The 26,574-nt window shown below is 37.4% G+C and overlaps 7 protein-coding genes across 12 annotated transcripts in view; 6 read left to right on the top strand and 1 right to left on the bottom strand.

Annotated features, from left to right (window-relative positions):
* The first annotated feature begins 7 nt into the window (after positions 1-7).
* Positions 8-3,293, top strand: LOC100635437 (activating signal cointegrator 1 complex subunit 2-like). The gene is made up of 14 exons (XM_019995961.1): positions 8-98; positions 143-301; positions 349-407; positions 454-565; positions 614-814; positions 866-906; positions 949-1,068; positions 1,111-1,179; positions 1,286-1,435; positions 1,489-1,563; positions 1,645-1,822; positions 2,160-2,398; positions 2,440-2,616; positions 2,664-3,293. The coding sequence occupies exons 1-14, from the start codon at positions 69-71 to the stop codon at positions 3,109-3,111; spliced, it is 2,058 nt and encodes a 685-aa protein (XP_019851520.1). The 5' UTR covers positions 8-68; the 3' UTR covers positions 3,112-3,293.
* LOC100635309 (SID1 transmembrane family member 2-like) lies at positions 3,277-14,966 on the top strand. 6 transcript variants are annotated; one of them, XM_019995956.1, is made up of 27 exons: positions 3,277-3,341; positions 3,384-3,686; positions 9,430-9,542; positions 10,254-10,415; positions 10,461-10,506; positions 10,560-10,658; positions 10,705-10,788; positions 10,829-10,940; positions 10,989-11,078; positions 11,145-11,241; positions 11,433-11,644; positions 11,711-11,752; positions 11,805-11,877; positions 11,930-12,536; positions 12,577-12,656; positions 12,706-12,780; positions 12,826-12,892; positions 12,948-12,990; positions 13,035-13,109; positions 13,155-13,291; positions 13,337-13,436; positions 13,841-13,911; positions 13,965-14,011; positions 14,078-14,183; positions 14,235-14,357; positions 14,406-14,519; positions 14,740-14,966. In XM_019995956.1, exons 2-27 carry the CDS (start codon positions 3,477-3,479, stop codon positions 14,800-14,802), a joined length of 3,048 nt encoding a protein of 1,015 aa, XP_019851515.1. In that variant the 5' UTR covers positions 3,277-3,341; positions 3,384-3,476; the 3' UTR covers positions 14,803-14,966. The 6 variants fall into 6 exon arrangements, with proteins under 6 accessions (XP_019851515.1, XP_019851514.1, XP_019851517.1 ...); XM_019995955.1 differs by having other exon boundaries at positions 3,324-3,686; XM_003386282.2 differs by lacking the exons at positions 3,277-3,341; positions 3,384-3,686 and adding an exon at positions 8,190-8,655.
* An 85-nt stretch (positions 14,967-15,051) lies between these two features.
* On the bottom strand, positions 15,052-16,913 carry LOC100635185 (leucine-rich repeat-containing protein 58-like). The gene is made up of 2 exons (XM_003386281.3): positions 16,344-16,913; positions 15,052-15,759 (listed from the first exon to the last, which is right to left on the bottom strand). The coding sequence occupies exons 1-2, from the start codon at positions 16,817-16,819 to the stop codon at positions 15,159-15,161; spliced, it is 1,077 nt and encodes a 358-aa protein (XP_003386329.1). The 5' UTR covers positions 16,820-16,913; the 3' UTR covers positions 15,052-15,158.
* Positions 16,914-17,006: 93 nt separating this feature from the next.
* LOC100631907 (peroxisomal biogenesis factor 19-like) lies at positions 17,007-19,222 on the top strand. The gene is made up of 5 exons (XM_003386255.3): positions 17,007-17,180; positions 17,225-17,391; positions 17,541-17,921; positions 18,777-18,947; positions 19,038-19,222. Exons 1-5 carry the CDS (start codon positions 17,093-17,095, stop codon positions 19,149-19,151), a joined length of 921 nt encoding a protein of 306 aa, XP_003386303.1. The 5' UTR covers positions 17,007-17,092; the 3' UTR covers positions 19,152-19,222.
* On the top strand, positions 19,194-20,900 carry LOC105312612 (polyamine oxidase-like). Its single transcript, XM_011405390.2, has one exon. It carries the CDS (start codon positions 19,208-19,210, stop codon positions 20,516-20,518), a length of 1,311 nt encoding a protein of 436 aa, XP_011403692.2. The 5' UTR covers positions 19,194-19,207; the 3' UTR covers positions 20,519-20,900.
* Positions 20,872-24,665, top strand: LOC100635061 (high affinity cGMP-specific 3',5'-cyclic phosphodiesterase 9A-like). Its single transcript, XM_003386280.3, has 16 exons — positions 20,872-21,027; positions 21,083-21,153; positions 21,291-21,368; positions 21,557-21,597; positions 21,713-21,776; positions 21,962-22,032; positions 22,133-22,217; positions 22,439-22,511; positions 22,562-22,723; positions 22,946-23,017; positions 23,215-23,330; positions 23,748-23,847; positions 23,908-23,964; positions 24,024-24,137; positions 24,184-24,417; positions 24,463-24,665. Exons 1-16 carry the CDS (start codon positions 20,956-20,958, stop codon positions 24,562-24,564), a joined length of 1,512 nt encoding a protein of 503 aa, XP_003386328.1. The 5' UTR covers positions 20,872-20,955; the 3' UTR covers positions 24,565-24,665.
* Positions 24,666-25,020: 355 nt separating this feature from the next.
* Gsk3 (glycogen synthase kinase 3) overlaps positions 25,021-26,574 on the top strand; it is a gene marked incomplete in the record, with an annotated part of 3,349 nt that continues 1,795 nt past the window's right edge. Inside the window, 2 exon segments of the mRNA NM_001279283.1 lie at positions 25,021-25,132; positions 26,232-26,428. Of these exon segments, the coding sequence (NP_001266212.1) occupies positions 25,021-25,132; positions 26,232-26,428 (309 nt within the window).

Here is a 26,574-nt window from a genome sequence, read left to right as displayed (position 1 = left end):
CACACCTGTTTTAATAACTTAACTTATTAACTAGCCACACCTAGCTCATTATAACTTTTTTGCAAAGAATGTCAGTAGATTTAATGTCCGAGTATCTGGTCAGTCTCTATATTAATAATTGTACAATAATTTTTTTTATTAGAAGGAGTCTCTTTGTGAGGACATATCCTTTGTCCCTTTCTCTCTCCCTCCCAGTAGTAGTGATGTTATTGGGTGGAGCCAGTGGGTGGAGTCACTGGAAGCTATTGATTATGATCTAAGACACTTATTGCAGCTGTCACACGACAAGTTTTGGTCTCAAGTTAGTCATCGTCAAACAGATAGCTCTTTCTATGTCTCTCATTTTAGGTTCTTTACGATAAAACACTTCCAGTATTACTAGACAGTTACTTGCAGCATGCACTCCGGTACGTTGATTTAAAACCTAGTTAACAAAGGGTTAAATTATATTAGGCCTCATGAGGAGGCGTGGTCAGTTCCGGAGAAGATTCTTGAATTATTGAGGAACATTCATCGAAGGGTCTTCATGACATTCCTACGTCTTTCAACACACAAAGAAGACCAGGTATTACATATCGTTTAAATATTTTAAATTTTTTAATCATTATTTTAGGATCATCACTTTTCTCCCGAAGTCTTTGGGAATTTAATCCACACCCACTCATTATTTAGTGTGCCACGCCTACTAGACCTCTGCAGTATCTATGGCAACACTAACGGACAGTTACTGGGGAAGATGATTGATAATGTGATCAGTAAAGAGGAGCAGTATCGGACTGACCTGTATAGTGTGATGAATACCAGCGTGAAGGAGGTAGGGCTGGTCATGTGATTATCATGTGACATTACAGTATCGTCTGTACAGGCTTTAGGAGTACTAGTGGATAGAAGTAGTTCAGCTGAAAGGTTAGTAGTCATAATATTTAACGTAATGTCCTTCTCTTCTAGTTTTAGTGAAGCTGTTGATCTTCTTTCATATTTCACGGACATTACTCACTCTCTCTCCTCTCTCATTAGCGTATGGAGACCAGCTGCTTCCTTAATGTGTAGAGCTGGACTCATTGAGAGGTGAGTACATGTACATTAATTGATTAATTAATTAATTAATAGTTTGATTAATTGTTATGAGCTCTCACTTCCGATCTTGAAGCTGAAATTGAAAGAGAATAAAACCGAAAAGTACTTAATATTTTATCAACTAATTTCTTGATCATTATCATAATTTATTATTATTATTATTATTATTATTATTATTATTATTATTATTATTATTATTATTATTCAGATTCCCTCGTGTTTGTTATCAGCTGGTAAAGGAGAACACCTCTAAAATAGTTCACTCGCTATTGATGAGCTGTTGCCATGGAGACGAGAGGAAGGGCGGGGCTGAGGACCAGGTCCTGGCTAGTATCAGTGCCATAGCAACTGGAAAAATGTAAGAGAGAGAGAGAGAGAGAGTATATGATAATTATATAATTCATTTTGAAGGTTTTATAACGAGTTTGAGAAGCACTTTAGCTTAAGAGATGTGTTTCAATCACTGAAAGAAATCTACCCTAATCTGTGAGTGATACTCTCATTCTCATTCCAGTGGAATAGGAATGGAATGAAACTGTATTGTTATTATTATTTTATTACTATCAGTGATGACAGTCAGTTACAGTACATGTTAGCTGAGACAGTGTCTGATGTAGCCCCAGCTCCTCCTGCTGTGTCTCCAGCTGCTAGTAGCCAGAGGGCCAAGGGGAAGGCCCCTTCAATTAAAGAAAGTGTAGCATACATCAAAGAAATGCTACCACATCTGGAGGAAGAATTCATTAAAGTTAGTATGTCAATATGTATCAGAAAATGTAATAAAAATTGGGTGTGATTTTGGAGCCATTTTTTGGAAAAAACCATGGGCTATAGTACAGGGAAATTTTTAGAAATTGGCTCATTTTTTAAATGGTCATAACTCGAAAATTTGAACTCGGAATCAGCTCAAACTTTCTACACAGCATAAGGACATCAATATGTATCAGAAAATGTAATAAAAATTTGGGGTGATTTTAGAGCCATTTTTTGGAAAAAACCATGGGCTAGCTATAATAGTACAGGGAAATTTTCAGAAATTGGCTCATTTTTTAAATGGCCATAACTTGAAAATCTATTTGTTTTAGGATTGCCTGAAAGAGTATCATTACAATCAAGAGGTTGTAATACATCACATACTGGAGGGTACACTCCCTCCTCACCTACTACCCCAAGAGGAGGAAGCCACACCTGCTGAAGCCACGCCCCTTCCTCTGGAGGAGGGGCAGAGTATTCTAGAGGGGAGACTAGGTGCTTATGATTATGATGAGTTTGATATTTTCAGAAGAGAAGACGTTGATTTGTCTAAAATACATGTTGGAAAGAAGTGAGTGTAACTAACTGATATTACATTATGTTCGTTCTCAGATTTGAGTCAGCAAGAGAAGTTCTATCTGATAAGTCTCACCTCCGCTACATGAAGGGGGTGGGGCTTGATTTAATTAATTACGACGAGTATGATGATGAATATGATGACACATATGACAGTCACAATATCGGCTCATTAGATCAAGAGGAAAATGATGACATATTTACCATCAAGAGGTACAGTAATTGTGATACGGGTAGCGTATTGTATTCTGTCATTTTAGATTAAATGAAAAAGGTCAGTTTTCCTCAAGAGGTCACAAGTGGTTGAGTGAGGAAGAGGGCGTGGCTGAAAGTGATGATCACCCCGCCCATCAACCAGCCCTACCCACCCAACCCCTGAAACTGTTACAGCGACCTGTCACACCGGATAAAATAAGAAAAGAGAAGACGTCACCGTCTCTTAAAAATAGACAGCAGCAAAAAGGTGGAGCCAAGAGACACACCAACCAATCAAAAAGAGAAGAGGGCGGGGCCAGGAGCAAGAGGGCGGAGCTACAGCATGAAGATAAGAAACCTTCAAAGGCTGAGCGTAAAGAAGAGAGACTAGCTGATAAAGAACCCTCGAGATCAGTAGAGAGACAGAGAACTTATAATGAGAGACACAAATCATCAAGAGCCAATCACAATAGGAAGGCTTTATCCGATAAGAAAAGGGGCGGGGCCTATTAAGAGGAATGTAACATTAATGTTAATTCAAAACTGCAGCTGTGACCTTTCAATAGCAATGAATGTTATTTATTCAGCAATAAATATCATTAACTAATCACACGAAATCATTACAACTATTGGTTGCTAACAGCAACGCTTGTAAAGTAATTGTTTTTAAAAGTTCCCTTCTAATCTCTGTATAATACTTATAATTATTAATTTTATTATTAGGAGTGTGTTCCTATTAATAGGTCAGTATTATAGTAGCTAATTATTATTTATTGAACATGTAGGCGTGCTCCTAGAACTGTTTACATTACTATAACATGTCAGTCTAGTCTCTACTGTAGTTTCAACCAGCAGGAAAGTGTTCACAGGTTTTAGTTATGGCTACTATTTTCTCTCCATGGCCGCTGTCTTGTTTTCTTTCTTCAATCCTCTTGTTACTGTCTGGGTCTAATGTAGCACACTGTGAAATGGTGGAAGCCGTTCTTGAATTGAATGACACAGCAAGCCTTGCTAATGTCACTGGGTTTGTATCAGCTAGTGCATCATGGACCCTTCGCCTGGAGACTGAGGGCATTAGCAGTGAGAGAGTAAGTGTTAGACATTTTTAACAAGGTGCTAATGAACACTGATTACCCCCCTCTCCCTCATCCTTCTCTCTTTTCCCTCCTCTCCCTCCCTCCCTCTCTCTCTCTCTCTCTCTCTCTCTCTCTCTCTCTCTCTCTCTCTTTTTCTCAGGCTATTCGTATCTCCACCAGTAGTTCATATGCTAATCTTTCATTTCCATTATTAATATCAGTGAGACAAGGAAGACACATCAGCTCATGGACACTCCCTTTCATCGAAGCTGGGTAAGAGAGAGGGAGAGGGAGGATGTTATTGTTTGCAATTTTTTTCTTCCAGTCATGCAACTCCAGTAGTATCAAAGACATTGTGTCCATTATTCAATAAGCCAATGGATGATAATTCAACTATTAATATCATATACATTGATGTATCTACTCCAGCTCTTAATAACGTTTCTTTTAACCTGTCGGCTAGTATCATCAATCAGTATCAATTAAGGTGAGTGGGCGTTCAGCAAGGTGGGGCTCATTAATTAATTAATTAATAGGATTAATAACCCAGTTAATGAGGTTGTCTCTGCTTCTTCTCCAGTGGTATGAATTATTATTTATTTATTTATTTATTCATTTATTTATTTAGTCGTATGTTTTTGAGTATCCTGAAGGTGTTGATAGGGTTTTAGTTAAAGTGACCTCAGATTCAATGACCTGTGCCCTAGTCTCGGTCCAGGAGGGTCTGGTTAGTAGCAGGTGGTTATAATGACTAGTTTCCCTCCATTCATTAGTGTCCTGTGGATCAGTTATTGGATTATCCTGATCACAGGGGAACCTTCCAGACAATGCAACTACTGGCAGGCATTAACATCAAAGTACACCAATAATTTATTTTTATTTATTTATTTATTTATTTATTTTTATTTATTTATTTTTAACAGCGTCCAGTCCATCAGAACTTTATCTACATTGTTGTTAGTGTGTATCACCATGACAACTGCTCACAGACTAATCATGATTTCTTTGATGGACTAGTCACCCTCAATACTGCAGGTATGACATCATTTTGGATCATGAGCCACACCTTTTTTAGCTAATTACAACCCGACCTTTATAAGCAGCAACAGGTTGCAGGAACTCTCCAAGACTGTTACCATAGAGATAAGCCACACCCTTTCATGTAAGTAATGCACCTATTTTTTGTCAGTCAAACATTTGATCAAAATCTTGTTCTAAACTCTGCTATGACCATGATGTAATATTGATGACATTTTTGACCAATGAAATTGTAGAGCTAAACACATATACATACAGTATCCTAATATGTATGTAATTAATTCTTTCGTGTTGTTTTTACAGATTCTGGTTATGCAGTGGCTTGTGTCCTGTTGGTGGTTGCTTTTGGATTGTTAGTGATTGGGATAGGTATCTTCTTTATCATTGATGAGTTCTGCTGGTAAGTGGGGGAGGGGTATTACCATGGTAACGGATCACTGTTGTCATAGTTACCGTCGCCATGTTACGTACAAGTTTCTGAAGAAGCTTAAGGAAGAAGAAGGAATAGAGGACATATTTGAGGCAGTAGATGGAGAAGAAGCAGAAGGAAAGAAAAGAAAATGGGACAAGTGTACTTCTTACCTTAAGATGGCCTGTGCTATCATTTGTGGGAGACAATACTTTAATAAACTTAATAAATTGAAAGAAAAAGAAGAAAAAATAAACCAAAGTAAAGAAAATAATAATGAAAAAGGTAATTATACACTGAATGAAGTCCATAGATTATTATGTGTACTGCAGGTGTCACTGGTGATGAAGAAGAAGAAACTGACTTCTCTCTGACTAAAAGAAGGCACTCTTACAATCGTGCTGTGTCTGATGAAGAACTGGGAATAACAGATCATCTACTTGATCAGAATCCTGATACTAACACTGCTACTAATGATACTGATACTGCTACTGCTACTTATGATCGTGCTGTGTCTGAAGAACTGGAAGATATAAAAGTAACAGATAGTCTACTTGATCAGAGTCATGATCCTAACACTGATCCAAATCAATATACTAACATTGATCCAAATCATGGTGCTAACACTGATCAGAATCATGATACTAACACTGCTACTAATGATACTGCAGTAACTAAATGTGATAGATTTTGCTCACTGTTGAAGAAAACTAATGATCCTTTTATAAATGAACTGACATTTGTTGATGGAAAGAAGTTTCAAGACAGCTACAATCCATACTGGATATACCTCTCAGTAATAGTGGTATTCTACTCACTACCAGTGTATCAACTGATGTTAACATATCAACGAGTAAGTGATTCATACTGATACTGATACTGATTTCTTACAGTATGTATCAGTGTCAGGAAGTGAAGACTTTTGTTACTACAATACTTTATGCAGTCATCCTTTATGGGGCCTTAGGTAATGACAGTGATTGTATTGATAATATTTATTTATTTATTTTATTTATTTGTAGTGCGTTCAACAATGTCTGGAGTAATGTCTCATTTTTATTTCTTGGAGTATTATTTATTTTCTTAGCCATACGAAGGTAAAGCATCACGTGACAGTCACATGACCTCATGAATATCATTAGGAGGTCAATATATCGGGTCTATGAATCCATTAATATTTATTACGAGAATAAAGGCAAACCTGAAAGGGTTAGCTAACGTACGCTAATATAACTAACTTAACTTTAAAATTAATAAACAGAAAGTTGGTGTTCCCCAGTATTTTGGTATATATTATGCTTCAGGTTAGTGTATAGTGTCATGTGATCATTGGTCATGTGACTGGTAGGTGTGGCACTGATTGGTGAAGCATTAATGAGTGGAGCCTATCATATCTGTCCAACTGGTAACAATTACCAGTTCGGTGGGTTCCTGTATATTCTGATATTAACCTCTCACTCCTTTACAGACACCACCATGATGTTTGTGTTATTAACACTTGGCATCTATCAGTTATTTAAATCACGTAATCCTGATATTATACCAAGTCCTCATAAATTATTATTATTATTATCATTACTGATATTATTCATTGCATTTGGAGTGGTAAGTGCATCACATGACTGTCACATGATCTTTTTTGTGTAGATCTATCCAACAATGGCTTTTTATATAGTGTTTTTCTTCATATATGAATTGGGTGTGGTTTGGGTCTCGTTACAGTTATACTGGAGGTGGAAGGCTTGGGATATTTTAAAAGAAATTAGGACTGATATCATATGTAAGTCAAATTTTTATTTTTAAGCCACAACAATATTTTTAATTTGCTATGAAAAAGATCTTTTGAATAACATATACAGGTGCTGTTGAGTCTAAGGATTACGCCAAATTACGTGAGAGGTTTACTCCTAGTGCTCCTGCTGACAGTGTAAGTGAAGATGATAAATCTCTTCCATTTTATTGTAGCTATTCCTTTAGATCAGGTTCTTTTATCTTTTGATGATAAATGTCATCAACTTTGGATGGTAAGTACATCAAGTATCTACCAGTGATTGAATTGTTAATGATAACAGGTCACTTGGTCTCCTTATTATAAGGCCTAGAGATTTTGCTACAAATTTTCTTTTCCTTCTGATAGTTAACTACTTGCTGTCTCTTTCATTTGTCCTTGTTATCAAAGTGAGCAAAACTTGATCCTAACATGTACACTGCACATACAACATCAATGGAGCGTGTAACATATGTAAGACATGAAATAGGAAGCATTTCTATTTCATGAAACATGCTGTGGCTCCTCTAAAAACAATAACTAAGCAATAGATGCTCCATGTAGTTTGGGGTTTATTAAACTGATTTATAAAGTATCTTTTTCTTTTTGCAGTTGCCTGCTCATCATTATAAAAACTGTGGCAGAAAGAAAGCTCTTTTAAAACCTTTCATTTATCTTTCAATGTCTGTCGCTTTCTGGCTGGCTGGTTTCGTCTTTTATACTCAAGAGGTTACTAACTGGCTGGTAAGTTGCTGCTAACCAGTTTAATGGCTGATACTGAACACAGACATATCTTCCTGTCCAGCACAACAACTAGTTAATGTTCATCTTGTAGGACTCACCAGCTGTTTCTCGTAACAACAATAAAGAGTGCTTCCTTTTTGGTTTCTATGACACCCATGACATGTGGCATATTTGTTCTGCTTTTGGAATCTTCTTCTCATTTCTGGTAAACACTTCATGCTGTCTCTTCAGTTTATTGATACAATGATTGTTTGTTTTTGTTTCCAGTTAATGATGACTCTTGAAGATCATGTTGAGTTCAAGAAGAGATCAGAAATACGAGTTTACTAAGCAATTTAAAGATTACATTATATGATTGACAACTGCATAACACTTATAAAATATATCTGCTGCATCATACTGTTTATAAAGTTAGATTTTGAGCTCAAATTTCATTTTTATAAAGTTCTGAAAAATACCCAAGGCTATAGCCTGATTAGCCCATGGTTTTTTCCAAAAAATGGCTCCAAAATGGCCCCAAATTTTTACTACATTTTCTGATACATATTGATGTCCTTATGCTAAAGTAAGGGTATAAACTGTTGGTCAGTGTATTGTTAGTAAAATCAGAAAATCTAATTTCCTTATGAACCACACCTGCTGCTATCTACTCACGTGGCAGCAGCCTATTATAGCCAGGCGGGGCTGACTAGCAGCAGCCAGCCAGCAGGCAAGCACCTATAAAAAAGATGTGTCAATTCTTCACCAGCAAAAAAAGAGAGACATAAACTTACAGTTGCTTTATGAGACTATTAAAGAACATGGCCGCTGCTCCTACTGCTGGATGGATACTCATATCACAGCTCCTGCTGCTGCTGCTGCTGCTGCTGCTATTGTCCTCTGTTCAAGGAGAAGACTACATTAAGACTGTTCCAGTGACTTTAGGTGGAAACAGTAACAGTACAGACATTATTACTGGAGTAGTGTCCTCCAATGTAACCTGGAGACTAGCTCTTGAACTAAAGCAAGGAATGATGAATAATGTAAATAATAATAATAATGATGTGCATTGTATGATACTGTACTATTAATGTTTATGCCAGTATTATGGAGACCAAACTTTAATGTAAGAAGTTGCTTCACTAGCTCACATGAAGGAGCAATAAGTATTATTAAATGAATAAATGGTTTCTCCTTTGTCCTCTATCTCGTGCTAAACAGTGTCATTGTATCCCAGTATAGCCAGACTAATCCCGGTACAGCCAGTATTGTTATACTTTATATTATTGTAGATATGGAAACTGTTAATAGATCACTAGTGTTGCTAATTGTTTTGAATTTTAAGTGTGAAATGTTTACCTTTATACAGCTGCAGTCCATTCTTTGCTGTTGTTATTACTGAATGTTTTCCATTAGTGATTTAAACTGATACTTTCACAACCGTCATTATTGTAAACATTGTCCTGTTTTCTGTTCTGGTTTCATGATTCCCTCTCTTCTCTCTCTCTCTCTCTCGCCTTTTCCTCTTAGTTACCTTCTCACCTTTATAACATAAATATTGCTAGTAGTTGCTGTACAATCATAATTGTGTTGTATAAAGACTCCTTACCTTATACAATGTATATAATGGTTGCTAAATAAACCATCACTCTTTGAAGTGTGTCATGATAAGGGTAACGGCCATTAGGTCATTGTATATGTACAGAATCAGGAGATATTTGAAATGAATTATACCACCTTGTTATGTATACATTTATTGTGATCTCTCCTTCCCTCCCTTCCTCTCCTCTCTCTCCCTCTCTCTCTCTTTTTCTCAGGCTATTCGTGTCTCTACCAGTAGTTCATATGCCAATCTTTCATTTCCATTATTAATATCAGTGAGACAAGGAAAACACATCAGCTCATGGACACTGCCTTTCATCGAAGCTGGGTAAGAGAGAGGGAGGGAGAGAGAGGAGAGGAAGGGAGGAAGAGAGGGAGAGGGAGGGAGAGAGAGGAGAGTAGAGTAATAATAAAATTATATTATTTTTGTTTTATACACTGTCAGCTCCAACAGTTGTTCCAGTATATAATGGTTACATTGTATTAATAGTGGCAGCTGCTCTTACAGTTTATTTTCCCTCCTTTTCTGCACAATTATCAACTTACTCCCACTCTATTTCTAAAATTTAAGAGAAACTCACTGTGTGGTTCTTGTGTTAATTCCTCTCAGTACAGTTAGTAAATATGATACCAATTACTCTATGGGCTACACCATTTTATGAATGAAGCATGATATGATACTTTGGAATTGTCAGCTTTGCAGTTTATCATAATTAGCATAGCACCTTCATGAGTCATGTTATTTTTGGATCCATTGCTGTCTGATCCCTTCATTTCTGTTATTCATTCCTGTGCCATAGTTAGCTTTACCCTAGTGGTTCCCCTTTATATATGATGGGGAAGATCCTGTTCTAGCAGGTCATGCTTAGTCATGCTTATAAGTTATAGAATCTTATCTTTCACTAGTGTTGTTATGACTACAGAGCAGCTGCTGCAGTGCTGCTCCAGCATGAGTGTGACAGTGTGTGAGATTTGAACTGATAACCACCTTCCATTTCAATTATATAACTCTCTCTCTCTCTCTCTCTCTTTCTTCCAGTCATGCATCTCCAGTAGTTTCAAAGACATTGTGTCCATTATTCAATAAGCCAATGGATGATAATTCAACTGTTAATATCATATACATTGATGTATCTACTCCAGCTCTTAATAACGTTTCTTTTAACATGTCAGCTAGTATTATCAATCAGTATCAATTAAAGTTAGTGGGTGTGGTTCATTAATTATAATTAATTAATATTCATAGGATCGGCTCTCCAATTAATAAAAATGTATATTCATCATCACCACTGGTACATTTAACTATTATTTATTCATTCATTTATTTATTCATTTATTTCTTTAGTCGTATGTTTTTGAGTATCCTGAAGGTGTTGATAGGGTTTTAGTTAAAGTGACCTCACATTCAATGACCTGTGCCCTAGTCTCGGTCCAGGAGGGTCTGGTTAGTAGCAGGTGGTTATAATGACTAGTTTCCCTCCATTCATTAGTGTCCTGTGGATCAGTTATTGGATTATCCTGATCACAGGGGAACCTTCCAGACAATGCAACTACTAGCGGCCATTAACATCAAAGTACATCAATAATTTATTTTTATTTATTTATTTTTAACAGCGTCCAGTCCATCAGAACTTTATCTACATTGTTGTTAGTGTGTATCACCATGACAACTGCTCACAGACTAATCATGATTTCTTTGATGGATTAGTCACCCTCAATGCTGCAGGTACTTAATAACTAGCTACTTAATAACTAGCCACACCTCTTTAATTAGCAAATTATAATCCTTCTCATGTTCATGACTTTAAGGAAATTAATGACTTCATTAAGAGCGTTACCATAGAGATTGACCACACCCTTCCAAGTAATCACTCATTATTATTATTATTGTTATTATTATTATTATTGTTGTTGTTGTTGTTTATTTTAGTTTACAGGTACTGGATAGCAGTAGGTGTGTCAGTAGCAGTGTTACTATTGTTTGGTGTTTTGGTGATCTCGTTCAGTTTTATTGAAGGAATTTTCTGGTTAGTATACACACATTGGTCTTTAGCCAAAATTAAAAAGTAGAGAATTTTTCATTTTTATAATTTTTCCAGATGCATATACATGTTCTTATGTTGTGTAGAAAGTTTGAGCTGATTCCAATCACATTTGGATTTTTTACAATTTTCTAAAGTTAAGATACCCAGTGTTATATTACTCCTGGTTGCTATAGTTACCGTCAGCACCCAGTGTGTTCTCTACTGGAGAATGGTGTGGCTAGCGGCGGAGAGAGGACAATGGAAGGAGGTCGTGGGTCAAAGGACAGTCCGGGCAGTACTACAGCTGGTCCTGTACAAGATGGTGTCAATAGTGACTCTGTTCAAAGACCTCATTTCTTGTCAGTTCTGAAAGGAGATCACTGGTATCATGAATACAGGAAAAGAAGTTAGTCCCCAACCATTATTGTTACTATTATTATTATTATTATTGTTATGTTAAATCTCTCCACAGCCACACCCAGCCCACGATCCCCAGACTTCATTAAAAAAGAATGTGAGTTTTTGTTACCATAGCAACCTTAAACCACACTCATTTCCTTATATAGTTATGCGTGCATTGCATGCTCCGCCCACTAATCAATACTGTCCCGATAGGAAGGCGTTAGTCTCAGTACCGAGGTAAGACCAGCAGTACTAATGATCACATGACCATCAGGTCGTATGTATATAGTGACTCGTCTATCGACAACTGCTCAATGAAGGACTGTAATGGTGGGTGTGGTCACAGGTCCCTTGATACCGGAGACGCTGGGTCTGTCATATCTTCATGTTCGTCATTGAGTGCTGCCCAGACCAGACTACTGGAGGACTTCTCAGACATGGAGGAAGAGGGAGAGGAGAGGGAGACAAGGTTCACTGGGGAAGAGAGACAGAGGGTCTTTAGGAAAGTCTCTGGACGCAAGAGAGACCTTTCAATAGTACTGGAGGATACTGAGAGACTGTCAGACTATGAGGAGGAGGAGAAGGAGGAGGCCATTGAAGAAGAGCTTGAAGGAGAGGGAGAAGAAGAGAGATATGAGGAGAACACTGTCCCTGATAATAATAATAATAATAATGGTACCAATTGTCGTTTGGACTTTAAACCACACTCACCTCATTCATCAGTCAAGCCACACCCCTCCGCTCTACTAGTACTGAACAGTCAGTACATTGACCAGCTACCGATAGCAGAGGGGGAGGAGTTTCAGAAGAAGTACAAAGGATACTGGATGTACCTCTCAGTAATAGTGATATTCTACTCATTACCAGTGTATCAACTGATGTTAACATATCAACGAGTAAGTGATTCATACTGATACTGATATTGATTTCTTATAGTTCCTCTCATTATCTGGCAATGAAGACTATTGCTATTACAATTCATTGTGCAGTCACCCTTTGGATCTACTAGGAATTAGGTGAGGATTAAAAATTATTTATTTATTTATTTATTTTATTTATTTGTAGCGCATTCAACAATGTCTGGAGTAATGTCTCGTTTTTATTTCTTGGAGTATTATTTCTGATCATAGCCAGGAGAAGGTAAAGCATCACATGATAGTCACATGACCTCATGAATATCATTAGGAGGTCAATGTACAGAGTGTATGAATCAATCAATGAAGATCATGAGAGGAATAATGATCCTGGAAAAGTATCTACAATTGTTATTTTATTTATTATTATTATTATTTATTATTTTAATTTAGAAAGTTGGTGTTCCCCAGTATTTTGGTATATATTATGCTTCAGGTTAGTGTATAGTGTCATGTGATCATTGGTCATGTGACTGGTAGGTGTGGCACTGATTGGTGAAGCATTAATGAGTGCAGCGTATCATATCTGTCCAACTGGTAACAATTACCAGTTTGGTGAGTTCCTGTATATTCTGATATTAACCTCTCGCTCCTTTACAGACACCACCTTGATGTTTGTGTTAGTAACACTTGGTATCTATCAGTTATTTAAATCACGTAATCCTGACATTATACCAAGTCCTCATAAATTATTATTATTATTATCATTACTGATATTATTCATTGCATTTGGAGTGGTAAGTGCATCACATGACTGTCACATGATGTATTCTCTCCCTTAGATATACAATGGTCTCATATTCTACGTTATATTCTTCATTTCATTTGTGACTGGAGTCCTCTATACGTCACTGCAGATATATTACAGGTGGAAGATACAGTGTAAGTATCTGCATGCAGCTGTTTCAAATGATATAGCTTTGTATATTTATTGTAAACTGATCAATACTTTAAATTAATAATGTTATTGATTGACTATACGCTAAATATTATCCGAGCCAAATTCCCAATCCTCATCAACACATGCACAGTAGTAGATGGTAGTAGTAGTAGAGTGTAGATGGTACAGTGCACACCACACATAGTGAACTTGTACTGTACAGTGCACATGTTATTGATAATGACATGTTATTGTAACTTCTGGTTTGGTTTGGCACTGGTACATTGCATAGAAGCCATAGTATGATCGTGTAGTAATCGTTTTATTATAAATAATGTACCTATTGTTTTATATGATAATGCTTTATTGTTGTTCTTGTTATTGTTATTGTTGTTGTTGTTTACAGTTGCTGACGGATTTGTTGTTTTAAAAGAGCTTTGGTATAACATGTCTCACCCCTATCCACCACAACACAAAGTAATTGAAATTATTATTATTTTATTTATTAATTTTATTATTTTATTTTATAGCCAAAGGCAGTGTACTTCAGTGTCTCAGTTATTATTAACATTCTATTGTAAGTTATCGATATCCAATGATTTCACCTTTCATCCTCTCCATTCCTCCCTCTCCCTCGGTCTAGTGGTTTTTATGGCCTGATATTACAACCAGCAGATTTTGCCACTTACTTCCTCTCAATTATGATTGGAAACTTCATAATGTCACTTATTTATTATGTGGTAACCAAGGTAACGACCTTTAGATCACATGACTGTCACATGACCACCCTCCTCCCTCAGGTGTACTATGGAGAGTTTGGAAATAGGAAGGCAGCACTAAAGTCACTCCTCTGTCTAATCGTAGCCATTTTGTTTTGGATTGGAGGAGCGCTGATGTACAGTGTAGCTGTCACTGATTGGCTGGTTAGTTCATCGACCACACCCATGTTATAACCACACCCACTTTCATAGAAATCCCCAGCTGGTTCTCGTGATGGTAATAAAGAGTGTCTCCTCTTGGGCTTTTATGATTCTCATGATATTTGGCACTTTTTATCGTCTTTTGCACTTTTCTTTTCATTTTTAGTAAGTCAAAATTTATAGTAAAAATAATAATAATAATAATAATGATAATGATGATGATGATGATGATGATGATGATGATGATGATGATGATGGAGTTGTAGCTGGTATGTAGTATGAGACAATTTTTTATTTACTATCAGTGTTACTAGTAATTGTATGTTTATATTATTATTTGCTAATCATATTAGTACATAATTTTGACTCTCTCTCTCTCTCCCAGTTACTAATGACACTGGATGACAATCAAGAGGTTGTTAATCGTTCTGAGATTCACATTTTCTAATCACTTAAAGAAACTAATGTATACTACAAGATGATCTATTCTATAATAACTCTTTTTATCAAATTAATTCTTTTTAAACAAGTTTTTATATAAAACAATTAAATTGTACGTGTATGTATAAATATTAATAATAATAATAATAATAGATTTGTATTGATTGTACTGAAAAACCAATAATAATAATAATAATAATAATAATAAATAATAATAATAATAATAATAATAAATAATAATAAATAATAATAAATAATAATAATAATAATAATAATGACAATATATGACACTGTAAAGATTGTATGTGTGTTTAACATTACAAGATACGTTACTGAACTGATGTTCATGCATACACAAGTTTCTTAACCTAGTAAAACTCGTTTGATTCTTTCAGCTGATACGAAATCCTCCTCATCCTCTGAGCTTGAACTATAATTAAAAACATCGTCACTTCCTTGGCACTGCTCAGAGCACAGGTACTGCATGAGAGGGACCCGGTACCGCCCACAGAAATCAACAAACGTTACTCGGCGACTGCGCAAAGTAAAGTAGACTCCAGAGCAGGAAGGATTGTCACACTTGCGAGCTCGACTGAGGAAGTCACAAAGTGTCTCTGGTATTATCTCTGGAGTGTAGGGTATAGCGTGATGCTTCACTGCTCGACCCGATAGCTCCAGAAGTGAAGGTATCGCTCCGGAATACTCTCGTATGAACCTCAGGACCAGGGGATTGTTACGGAGACTGAGCTCTTGAAGGTTCTTCAATCTAACGATGCTCTGTGGTAGGGTCTGGAGCTGGTTGTCATGAAGATGAAGGGACTTCAGTGACATGAGTCCTTTGAATTGTGAGGGTAGATACTGGAGCTGATTACCAGAGAGGACCAGCGCCTCCAGTTTATGTAACTGACCCAACTCTGGAGGGACGTGCTGGAGTCTGTTACCACCAAGATAAAGGTAAGAGAGCCTGAGAGAGAGGGGAAATTCAAAATGATGTAATGTAAATAAATGTGTTTATTACAAACAGCTGTATACAATGTATAAGGATGACTGTCAGGGGAAATAATTACTTTCATCAAAAGATAAACAACAACGTCATACAAGGTCCGTTCAAACTGTTTATTAATCAATATTTTAATTACTGACAAGATTGGACCTTGTATGGTTTCTGATTGTTATTTAAAGTCATCAACTACACATGTCATGCCAAATTAATTACATTAATTTAAATCATTTTTAATTTATTGTGTCTCCATTTTGGCTTACCTTTAACATACACTAAGCATGAGTTGAGGCTACAACTTTTAAGAGGCTAAAGTTTGGTGAATTTATTGATGCAGGTAGCGCTTTCAATTTCAATTTGATGTGAATTTGGTACATAAATTATCCATCGCTCGCATTCCATGGCAACCAGAAACCTTCTATAAGGCACTAATACTCATCAAAAAGTCTCCAAATTTACATGTTGCAGCTGTCAATTAATATGAGCCGCCAATTGCTATGAATCAAAAACCCACCAATACTTATTCCCTTATATGGTATGGGACTCACTCTGTGAGTTTGTTTATTCCAGCAGGTACCTCCTGGAGCCTATTGGCCCCAAGGTGAAGAAAGGTTAGCCGAGAGAGAGAGAGGAGAGGAGACGGAAACTGTTTGAATTCATTCCCACTCAAATTAAGCTCCTCCAACTGAAGCAAAGAGCCCATCTCTTGTGGTAAAGACTTGATCTTGTTACATTTAAGGAGAAGGACCCGGAGTGAGGCTATGCTACACACCTCAAGGGGTAACTCAGTGAACTCGTTTCGACTGAAATCAATTTTTCTCAAATTCAGTGACAATGAGAGTTGGGGGAGACTCGTAGAAGAGAGAGAGTTCCTAGACAAGTCCAGGTCTGTTACCTTCTCTTTCTCTACCCTCTCTCCCAGCCCCTCAGGCAGGGAGTGGAGTCCTTGTTTTGATAAATTAAGTTCTCGCCAGTTGTTCTTCGCCTCTGGTCTGATGCTGTAGTAACTGGCCTCTAGTGCCATATTGGAACTGCTAACAGACTGGAAGAGACAGGGAGAGAACACGTTATATAATAAAGCTATAGACTTCCGCTCATCTTTCTCAGTCTGTAGTGTATACTTTCAGCAATTTGCAGTTTGCAAAAAGAAAAGGGCGTGGCTTGTAAATAACACGAGCCACTCCTTTTTAATTATACGCGTGGGTGTTAGTTGTAGGTGGGGCTGGTCACGTGTACACATTCTCACTTGATCTGGTACTAGAATAACTGGAGATCTACTGATTTCTTTGGCCCTGAAATGGAGGAAGAGAAATTTAAGAATGAAGGAGAACCTGCTAAAGAAGGAACTAATGAAATAGACACAGATCTTGACAAATTATTGGATGGTAACTTATTCTAAATAAAGAGCAATTTATCCTTTTTCCTTTAGACTCATTAAACGAGTTTGGTAAGCATGTTTCAGCGGGTGCTGGTGCGTCAGGAGGAGAGGGAGGAGTCAAGCCAAAGTTAGGGCGTGACTTGTCAAGAGTAGACGAGACTGAAGACCCAACCCTCAAGGAACTGGAGAAAGTTTTTGGAGAAGAAATAGCAGCACAAGTAAGACATGGGGGGAGTCTAACTGTTGTATTATACACTGTATTGTATTGTAACTGGTAGTTTTAGTTTTGGTGTTTTCATAGCCATTTGTTGAAAAATATATCCATTATTATTATTATTATTATTATTATTATTATTATTATTAATAGGTTGAAGGTGAATTGAACGAAGCTATTGAGCTACTTTCCTCTGAAAACCCTGAACTATTCAAGCAATTTGAATCATTTGCTGAAAGTCTAAAACAAGAAGGCATGCCAGCCCCTCCCCCTCAACCGGCTCCGCCCCCTCGAACCAAAGGATCACTAGAAGTGATACTAGAGGAGACAGTGAGGAGGATACAAAGCGGCGGGGCCAGTTCCGAGGGGGACATCCCTCCTAAACTGGCTAGTATGATGAGTGACTTACAGCTGGGGGATTTCCCTGATGGGGATGGGACAGAGGATGGTATCATGGCCGCCATGCAAGGAATGATGAACACTCTTCTCTCAAAAGAAGTTCTTTACCCTTCGCTGCTGGACTTTTGTAATCAAGTGAGTGGGCAGTAGTGTACTAATGAGATTTGATGAGCTCAAATTGTGTCATAACTTGAAAATTTGAGCTCGGAATTGACTTAAACTTTCTACATAGCATAAGGACATCAATATGTATCAGAAAATGTAATAAAAATTTGGGGTGATTTCGGAGCCATTTTTTGAAAAAACCATGTGCTATAGTACATGGAAATTTTCAAAAATTGGTTCATTTTTAAAATGGCCATAACTTGGAAATTTGAGTTCAGAATCTGCTCAAACTTTCTACATAGCATAAAGACATCAATATGTATCAGAAAATGTAATAAAAATTTGGGGTGATTTCGGAGCCATTTTTGGAAAAAAACATGGGCTATAGTACAGGGAAATTTTCTGAAATTGGTTCGTTTTTTAAAATGGCCGTAACTTGAAAATTTGAGCTCGGAATCAGCTCAAACTTTCTAGACAGCATAAGTACATCAATATGTATCAGAAAATGTAATAAAAATTTGGGGTGATTTCGGAGCCATTTTTTGGAAAAAACCATGGGCTATAGTACGGAGAAATTTTTAGAAATTGGTTTGTTTTTTAAAATGGCCGTAACTCGAAAATTTGAGCTCGGAATTGGCTCAAACTTTCTAGACAGCATAAGTACATCAATATGTATCAGAAAATGTAATAAAAATTTGGGGTGATTTCGGAGCCATTTTTTTGAAAAAACCATGGGCTATTATAGTACAGGGAAATTTTTAAAAATTGGCCCATTTTTAACAATGGCCGTAACTTGAAAATTTGAGCTCGGAATTGACTCAAACTTTCTACACAGCATTAGGACATCAACATGTTTTTTATGTTTGAAAATCATATTTTTTGCAGTATCCTGATTGGCTCCGTACTCATGGGGAGAAGTTGTCCCCAGAGGATAAGGAAAGATACTCGAAGCAGTATGAGATAATGAAGACAATTTGTGGTGAATTTGAAAAGGAGACATCAGGAGAAGAGGAAGAATCACGAAAACAAGAAAATATTCTTCAACTAATGCAGCAGGTAGAGCAGTTTAGTCAGGAAACTTTTACTAATTTAATTTGTGAAAATCAAACCTTTACAAATTGTGATGTATGACTTTATTTCTTGTAGTTGCAAGATTGTGGACAGCCTCCTGATGATTTAGGAGGTGGTCCAATCCAGCCTCCATTACTGGGACCTGACGTGCTCCAATCACCTAGCAATGAACAATGCTCATTAATGTGAAGATTAGTATTGATTGTATCCTAATCATTGTGTGTGTTCATTATTTTAAATAAATTATGATAACATATCTATACAGTGTAGACCACTCCTGCCTGCTGACTTTGCTTTTAAGTGTCTCTTCCAACAGAGCTATCATGATGTTTTTCTCTTGGAAAAGATGCTTTTTATTTGCTTTTCTCTTCACCAGTGATGAGGTCCAATCATCCTCAGACCATCAGCCAAACTGTGAGAGAGATATTCAATTTGATGTCCTTATCCTTGGTGCTGGCACAGCAGGCATGACTGCAGCTAGACTCCTCAGTATTAATGGAATAGACAACTTCAAGATAATAGAAGGAAGCAGTGGAATAGGTGGGAGAATGAAGAAGGGGAAGTTTGGGGGACGTGTTATTGAATATGGAGCAAACTGGATACACAATGGACCCAAGGACCCTCACAGTGTAAGGAATACTGATAATCCTCTGTGGATCATAGCCAGGGATGAGGTAACTCAGCATCAGTTGTGTGGAAGGAAGCATAAGCTAAGGGTAGTCAAGACAGATAAGAGTATCTACATGGATAGAGATACAGTCCTCAGTTCTTATACTGTAGTTCCTACCCCAGTGGTATCACGACTATCAAGAGGTTACTCTAAAGCATTAGATGCTGCAATAGCTTCAGCTAAATTGACTCCAACCCTAACAGAACCAGTATCAGTTGAAGAAGGATTGAGAAACTTTAGATGGAGGCCTAATGAGCCTCCTCGTAAGCAATTAAAGCAATCTTTAGAATGGAGCAAGTTTGATTTTGGGCACACAATTCGTACTGGCCAGTCATCACTGGAGCTGATGGCATTAGAACCAGAAGCTGGTTATGATTACCTGGCAACTGATGGAGATGGGTATGTGTCTCTTCTGGACTGCATTGGACATGGTTTGAAGGATGACAATAAAATTTTATTAAATTCTACAGTTAAGAGAATTAAGTTTAATAATGATTGTGTTTGTGCTGAAGGAGCTGATTCTAATGATGCTGATCATGTTTGGTGTGGTAAGTATGGCATAATAACATTCTCAATTGGAGTCCTTCAAAACTGGTTAAGGAGCAAACGGCTTGTCATTACTTCGAAACCTAAAATGGATGCGATTAACCACTCAAGAATGGGAATATACTTGAAAATATTTGTCCTTTTCAAGGAGAACTTGACCTCATTACCAAAAGGTAATTATGACTATCTTTATCGAACTATCAATCATCATGGGGACTATCAAGTTATTCAACAGATTCAAAGAAATTTAATTTTACTGACAATAGTTGGAGAAGCTGCAGCTGAGGCTCTTCAAAAAGAGAAGGAAGAAATAAAGGAAGACAGAGAGAGCATTGACTGAGTGGTTTGGAGCTGGGAATGTTCCGGAAATTGAAGACATTGACTATAAAGATTGGTTGCATGACCCACTCTTCTTTGGAACATACACTACTTACCCACTGTCTCTTAGCGCCAGTGATAAACAAGAGCTTTTGAAACCAGAAGGACCTCTTTATCTTAGTGGAGAAGCCACGAGCTTCTTGCTTGCAGGGACCGTTCATGGAGCCTATTGCAGTGGCCTTGAGACAGCTGCTGGTATTATTAATAAAATCAATGGAAACTCAGCTAATGTAGTGTATTCACCACTGCCCTCTGGGTATTGTAAATTAAATTAATATTGTTTATGCAGCAATATGCGTGGGTGGCTTTGAGGTCAGGTGGGTGGAGCTCAGTAGCTGGCAAAAGAGAGAGAAAAAGTTGGCGAGTGTTTCTTTCTTGTAAACAATTGAAACAAGCAGAATGGGAAACGGAGTCTCCTCTCAGCATATCAGCAAAAAGATTTATTTAGAAGTTGCAGGAAAGAACTTATCTGTACGTTTCTTTCTTTTTTTTTCTTATGATGAATTATGATTATCTAATGCTGTAGGTTTCTTTCAGTGGAGGCTGCAGCAGTCAAGAATTGAAGGAATTGATTGCCACTGGAGCTGGTTTTAACAGGTGCGTGTGTGTGTGTGTAACAAGGACACCTATAATTATAATGAGGACATTTTGCAATGTCTCAATTGGTACAAAAATATTATGTATACTCTTGGAAATGCTAAAGAGACTATAATACTGTCTTTATTCTTGTATAGATGGTCTGATTTTACTCTTGAGGATCACACTGGGTCTCTAGTCCCAGTGTCTCTATCAATAGCTCCTAACACCCCCAGGTAAGGACTCATGCAGTAGCTAGGGGTCAGGCTGCATGGAGAGAACCCCTCAAGAAGCTCAAGTGTCAAGCTCCAGTTTGAAATTTTAACAAATTAGCTGCTGCTTGTTATGGACTAGGAATGTACTATACACAGCATGTGCACACACCTATTCTTATTTTTGTCTTTTTCTCCGTGTGCCACTCTAGGACACCATACAGAGTTCAAAGGATATCTTCTGCTACTAATGGTACTTTATGTTTGCACACATTAACCCTGCTTATCGCGTTGACATAAAACACTTTTTAACAAGTTCTGTAACCTTTTCATCCTGGCTCCTTTTAATGCATGCACTCCTCCTTTAGGTAGCACTTCAGACAGAGAAATAGTGAATGAAGTCCTGAGCAGAGTCAGTGAAGAGATATCAAGGTATGTTCATGGCGTGTGGGAGTCCTTCATGTTATTCATACCCCACTCCTGTATGCATGCCATGTTTTAGTGTTTATTACTGTCTGTAAAGAGGCTGCATAGTATCAATTTTCACTCTCCAAAGAGAGTTTATTACCAGCCTGGCAGGCCTACTATATAAACTAAAACTATATATTTCTTTGCAGGGCATTCAAGTCACAGGATTTCTTGCATGATTTTTCATCAAGACTGGAATCACTTGAGAAAAGAATGGAAGGTAATACACTGCATGGTCTGTGTGTGTGTGTGTGCAGTCTTTGATATTCATGAGTGCATACATGAATTTAAGGAATGCTTGTTCATTTGTGTTGGTGTAGCTCTCAAATATGCAGAAACTATTCCTTCAAGAGGTGACCTTGAAAATTATCATCAAGAAATGAGTGAATTTCAAACTCATCACGTGTAAGTCATTGAACCAATCCTTCATTCATTCATACAGTATGACATTGTTTATTTCTGTACTTCAAGTGCCATTATACATATCCCTTGAAGCAATTCCCTCTATTTACTACACTCTGATTCCCTTATCATCACTAATGCACTCTTACTACATTTCCTACACTCTGGAATGTTGTTCACTATGTATCTAAATAATGAAAGCTTTATTTCATGTGTTGCTTTAGTGGAGTCCCCTCTATTGTTTTAAAGTATGGAGGGAAAGATACTGACAGTTTAGCTCCAGTGACCTACCCTAAGGTAAAGGTCTACCATATTAAACTATATTATTATTATTATTTTTATGACAGATCAACCTTTCAGATCAAGCACTGGAGTCACTCAAAAGACCCTCCGCTAATATTTGGGACTGGGAACCTTCTGAGATGCTTTGCCTCATAGAGCACATGTTTCATGAGCTGGACCTGCTCAGAGCTATCAATACTGATGAACAAACGCTCCAGCAATGGCTGGTATGACCCAATTCATTTGTGCATACCATTAACCTGCCCATCCATCTCTTTCCTTTATTTTTCCTCTTCTAATTTCCTCTCTCTCTCTTCCCCTCTCTGCCCCCTCTCTGCCCTCTCTCTCCCCCCTCTCTCTCTCCCTCTCTCTCCCCCTCTCTCTCTCCCCTCTTTCTTCCTCTCTCTCTCCCCCTCTCTCCCCCTTCTCTCCCCCTCTTTCTCCCACAGTTAGCAGTTCAGCACAAATACAGGAACAATCCATTTCATAATTTCCGTCACTGCTTCTGTGTAACACAAATGGTATGAACCATACATGCAGCATGCAATAGCTACAACTGTTATTAGCTAAAGTCTATATTTGTCTCTTTTCAATACTAAATTAAAGTGATGCATGACTTAAAACTTCATTAATTACTATCAAAGAAAATGCTAATTTATTCCCCCAATATGTTTTCAGTACATGTACAATTAAAAGTGATGATATTATTGTTATGTAGATGTATGGAATGATACATTTACTGAAGCTTCAAGACGTATTTGATAGCCTGGACCTTGTCATATTACTAACTTCATGCATATGCCATGATATTGACCACCCTGGGCTTAACAACAGGTAAGGAATGTATAGCTACTAATGAAATTTGCTATGTAGCATTCATCTATGGAAAAGTTATTGTAATTAATCAAATTTAGATTTTTTATGATTTTTAAAAGTTGCTCCAAAATTGGACAAAACTCCCTGTACTATAGTACAGGGATTTTTGTCTAATTTTGCTAAAAATGAAAGGAAGGGAATTTCTCAGTTTTATTACATTTTCTGATACATAGGCTATACATGTTTTTATGTTGTGTAGAAAGTTTGAGCTAGTTCTGATCAAATTTGGATTTTTTACAAATGCCAAAGTCCTGTACTGTAGTACAGGGACTGTTGATTTAACTCATGGTCTTTGGCCATAAGAACATGTAACATCAAGTATACATATCTGGTCCAGCTGCAATGTTCAATTAATAATTATTCTTTAATTTCCAGTTATCAGATCAATGCTCATACTGAACTGGCCATCAGATATAATGACATCTCTCCATTGGAGAACCATCACGCAGCTGTAACCTTCCAGCTCCTGGAGAGGGTAAGTGATGATAATGAACACGTCTTCACGCGTGACCATGTGTCCTTTATTTCATCACAGTCAGAGTATAACATATTCTCAAATGTCAGCAAAGAAGACTTTAAAAGACTCCGATCAGTAAGTGAGGGCTGATGGCTGCTTTCTTTTGAAAAGGACGTCTTGTCTTCCTTATATAGGGAATCATTGAGCTGATACTGGCTACTGATATGTCCAAGCATTCTGAAATAATGACATCCTTTAAAGGGATACAACCAACACTTGACTATAATAACAATAATCATAAGAAAATTGTGAGAATCATAGCCCTTGTGTAAACAATTCACTCTCTCTCCTCAGATAAAACAAATGCTAATCAAGTCTTGTGATATATCAAATGAAGTTCGACCGACTAAAGTAGCAGAGCCTTGGGTCGACTGTCTACTGGAGGAGTATTTCCGTCAAAGTGACATTGAAAAATCAACCGGACTGCCTGTAACTCCTTTTATGGACAGAGACAAAGTAACGAAACCCTCAGCTCAGATTGGGTTTATAAAATTCGTACTGATTCCAATGTTTGAAACTATGGTGATGGTAAGAAGAGAGTGTACATGGATTGTATTATATGTTTGTTTGTAGGTGTTTCCTCAGTTGGAGGATCCTGTATTGAAGCCATTGAAGGAGTCTCTTGAACATTATGAGCACCTCAAACTGTTGGAAGATGCCAAATTGGAGCAATGAAACTTCATTCATCTCGAATCAAAGCGTCCAGCTATTTTATTTATTTTGTGTTAATGTATTTTCACACATTTTTGTGCTTGTCATAACAGCTGAGATAATAATGATATTCATACTCCTGCCGTAAAGGAGGTGCCGTTTCTAATTAAGCGAATGAAAGTAATTCCAACCCATTTCCCGTTCATGTCCGTATACTGGCTGACTGTTTGAAGGTGACATAGAGTGACATTGGAGAGAAGAGATCTTCCCTTACTAGAAAAGAAGAGAGAGAGAGCTAAGGTCGAGAGAGAGAGGAGGAAAGCGTTAGGAGACGCCCTAGCTTCTATTTGTTTCCGGCACAAGTCAGTGTATATCATAATTAGATAGTATTCGTTGTGTATTTTCAAAAAATACTACTCACCCTAACCCTCTACTAATGGTCCTCCCCCTATAGTTCACTGTTATGTACTAAAGGAGACAATGAGTTCAACTTTCAATAAAAAGGAACCTCCCAGAATAAGAACCACCTCTTTTGCCGACCCGATGGGTAGAGAGACACGCCCTCCTCAAGTTGGTGGAATGAGAGTAACTCGTAAGTTCCTGAAACATTCTTTGTCTTGTAAAACCCTCTTCATCTCTTAAGACTCTTTGATGGTTTTTGTAATTGGTTCGTTATAATGTGTACATGTGTATTTTAAAGCTTTGTCTGTTAAAATTTGAGGGAGTTAACTTGCCACGCCCAGCCACTAGTTGTAAAAGGATCTTTAAAATGTCCCAAATAGTTTCAGTTGTTTTGGTCATCATGAGGTATATACACCTTCTCCTTTCTGTTACAACATTTCCATGTACATCTATGTGAAGATGTACTATACAAAACACCTTCATAATGAGGACACCTTCATAATGAGGACACCTTTATAATGAGGACATTTTGTAATGTCCCAATTGGTACAAGCCTATACAAAAGTACCTCTGAAATGAGGACACCTCTGTATTAAGGACAGGTAGTGTGGTGTCCTTAATAAAGAGGCTACACTACAAGTACCAGTGCAGTATATCTTCATGTATGTACATGTAAGAAACCTGTTCCTGATGGAATGTCACTGTGTGTTACATGTACATGTAGTTCCATTGTCCTCTATGATATGTTCCATGTCACGTAGCATATGGCCCCTCTAGTAGTAGTAGTAGGAGTGAGGCAGCCCACGTGTACTTAGTACATGTAATGATGAAGTCATTGATGGGCTGGGGTTTGGCTGGTAGTTTGCTTCCTGTACTTTATGTGGACACAATCTCCTTTTATACTGTACCTTTCTTTGGCATGTACACTCAAGCTTATTCTTACTGCTGTATAGCCTCTCTTAATGGACACTCTTTATAGCGTACACCTCCATTTAACGGACAGCACCTAGTGTACCAATTACATTCCTTACTGTATAAAATAACCTCCACATAAAGGACACCTCTGTATAACAGAGACACTACCAAAGTGTCCTCTCATTACTAGAGACTCTCCTCCATATTAACTCATTGTATCATTCCTTTGCCTCCTCTTGGCTTCTCTCTAAGGAATTTTTGTTTATGTTTGTTAAATGTACCAGCATCAAAGCAATCCAGTGACTTTCTTTCAATTAATAATCCATTGTGGTTACTGTACATTCACATTGTATTATTGTTTTGTGTTGCTGCAGGAGACAAGGACACTGGTCACAGGATCATGACAGTAATGGGTACGCTGGGCCCGTTACCGGACCGACAACAGGAGATTACTTATACTGATCTTAAGGTCATTGGTAGTGGTTCTTTTGGTGTCGTCTATCAAGCAAAAATACTTGAAACAAACGAGCCAATCGCAATAAAGAAAGTGCTTCAAGACAAGAGATTTAAGGTAACAGCTCCAGTAACTTAATGTCCTTTTATTCGGTGAATGACTGAGAGTTGAGTGCGTGAGTGTGTGTTTGTGTTTCAATTTGTATTTGTTCACTTTGATGACATTACTATCTCTTTTTAACACTACTGTATCCTCTCCCCTCC

This window comes from Amphimedon queenslandica, unplaced genomic scaffold (genome assembly GCF_000090795.2).
Source record: "Amphimedon queenslandica unplaced genomic scaffold, v1.1 AMPQUscaffold_13427, whole genome shotgun sequence".
NCBI lineage: Eukaryota > Metazoa > Porifera > Demospongiae > Haplosclerida > Niphatidae > Amphimedon > Amphimedon queenslandica.
Note: the sequence above shows the minus strand (reverse complement) of the source record. Positions and strands in the feature narration are given on the sequence as shown.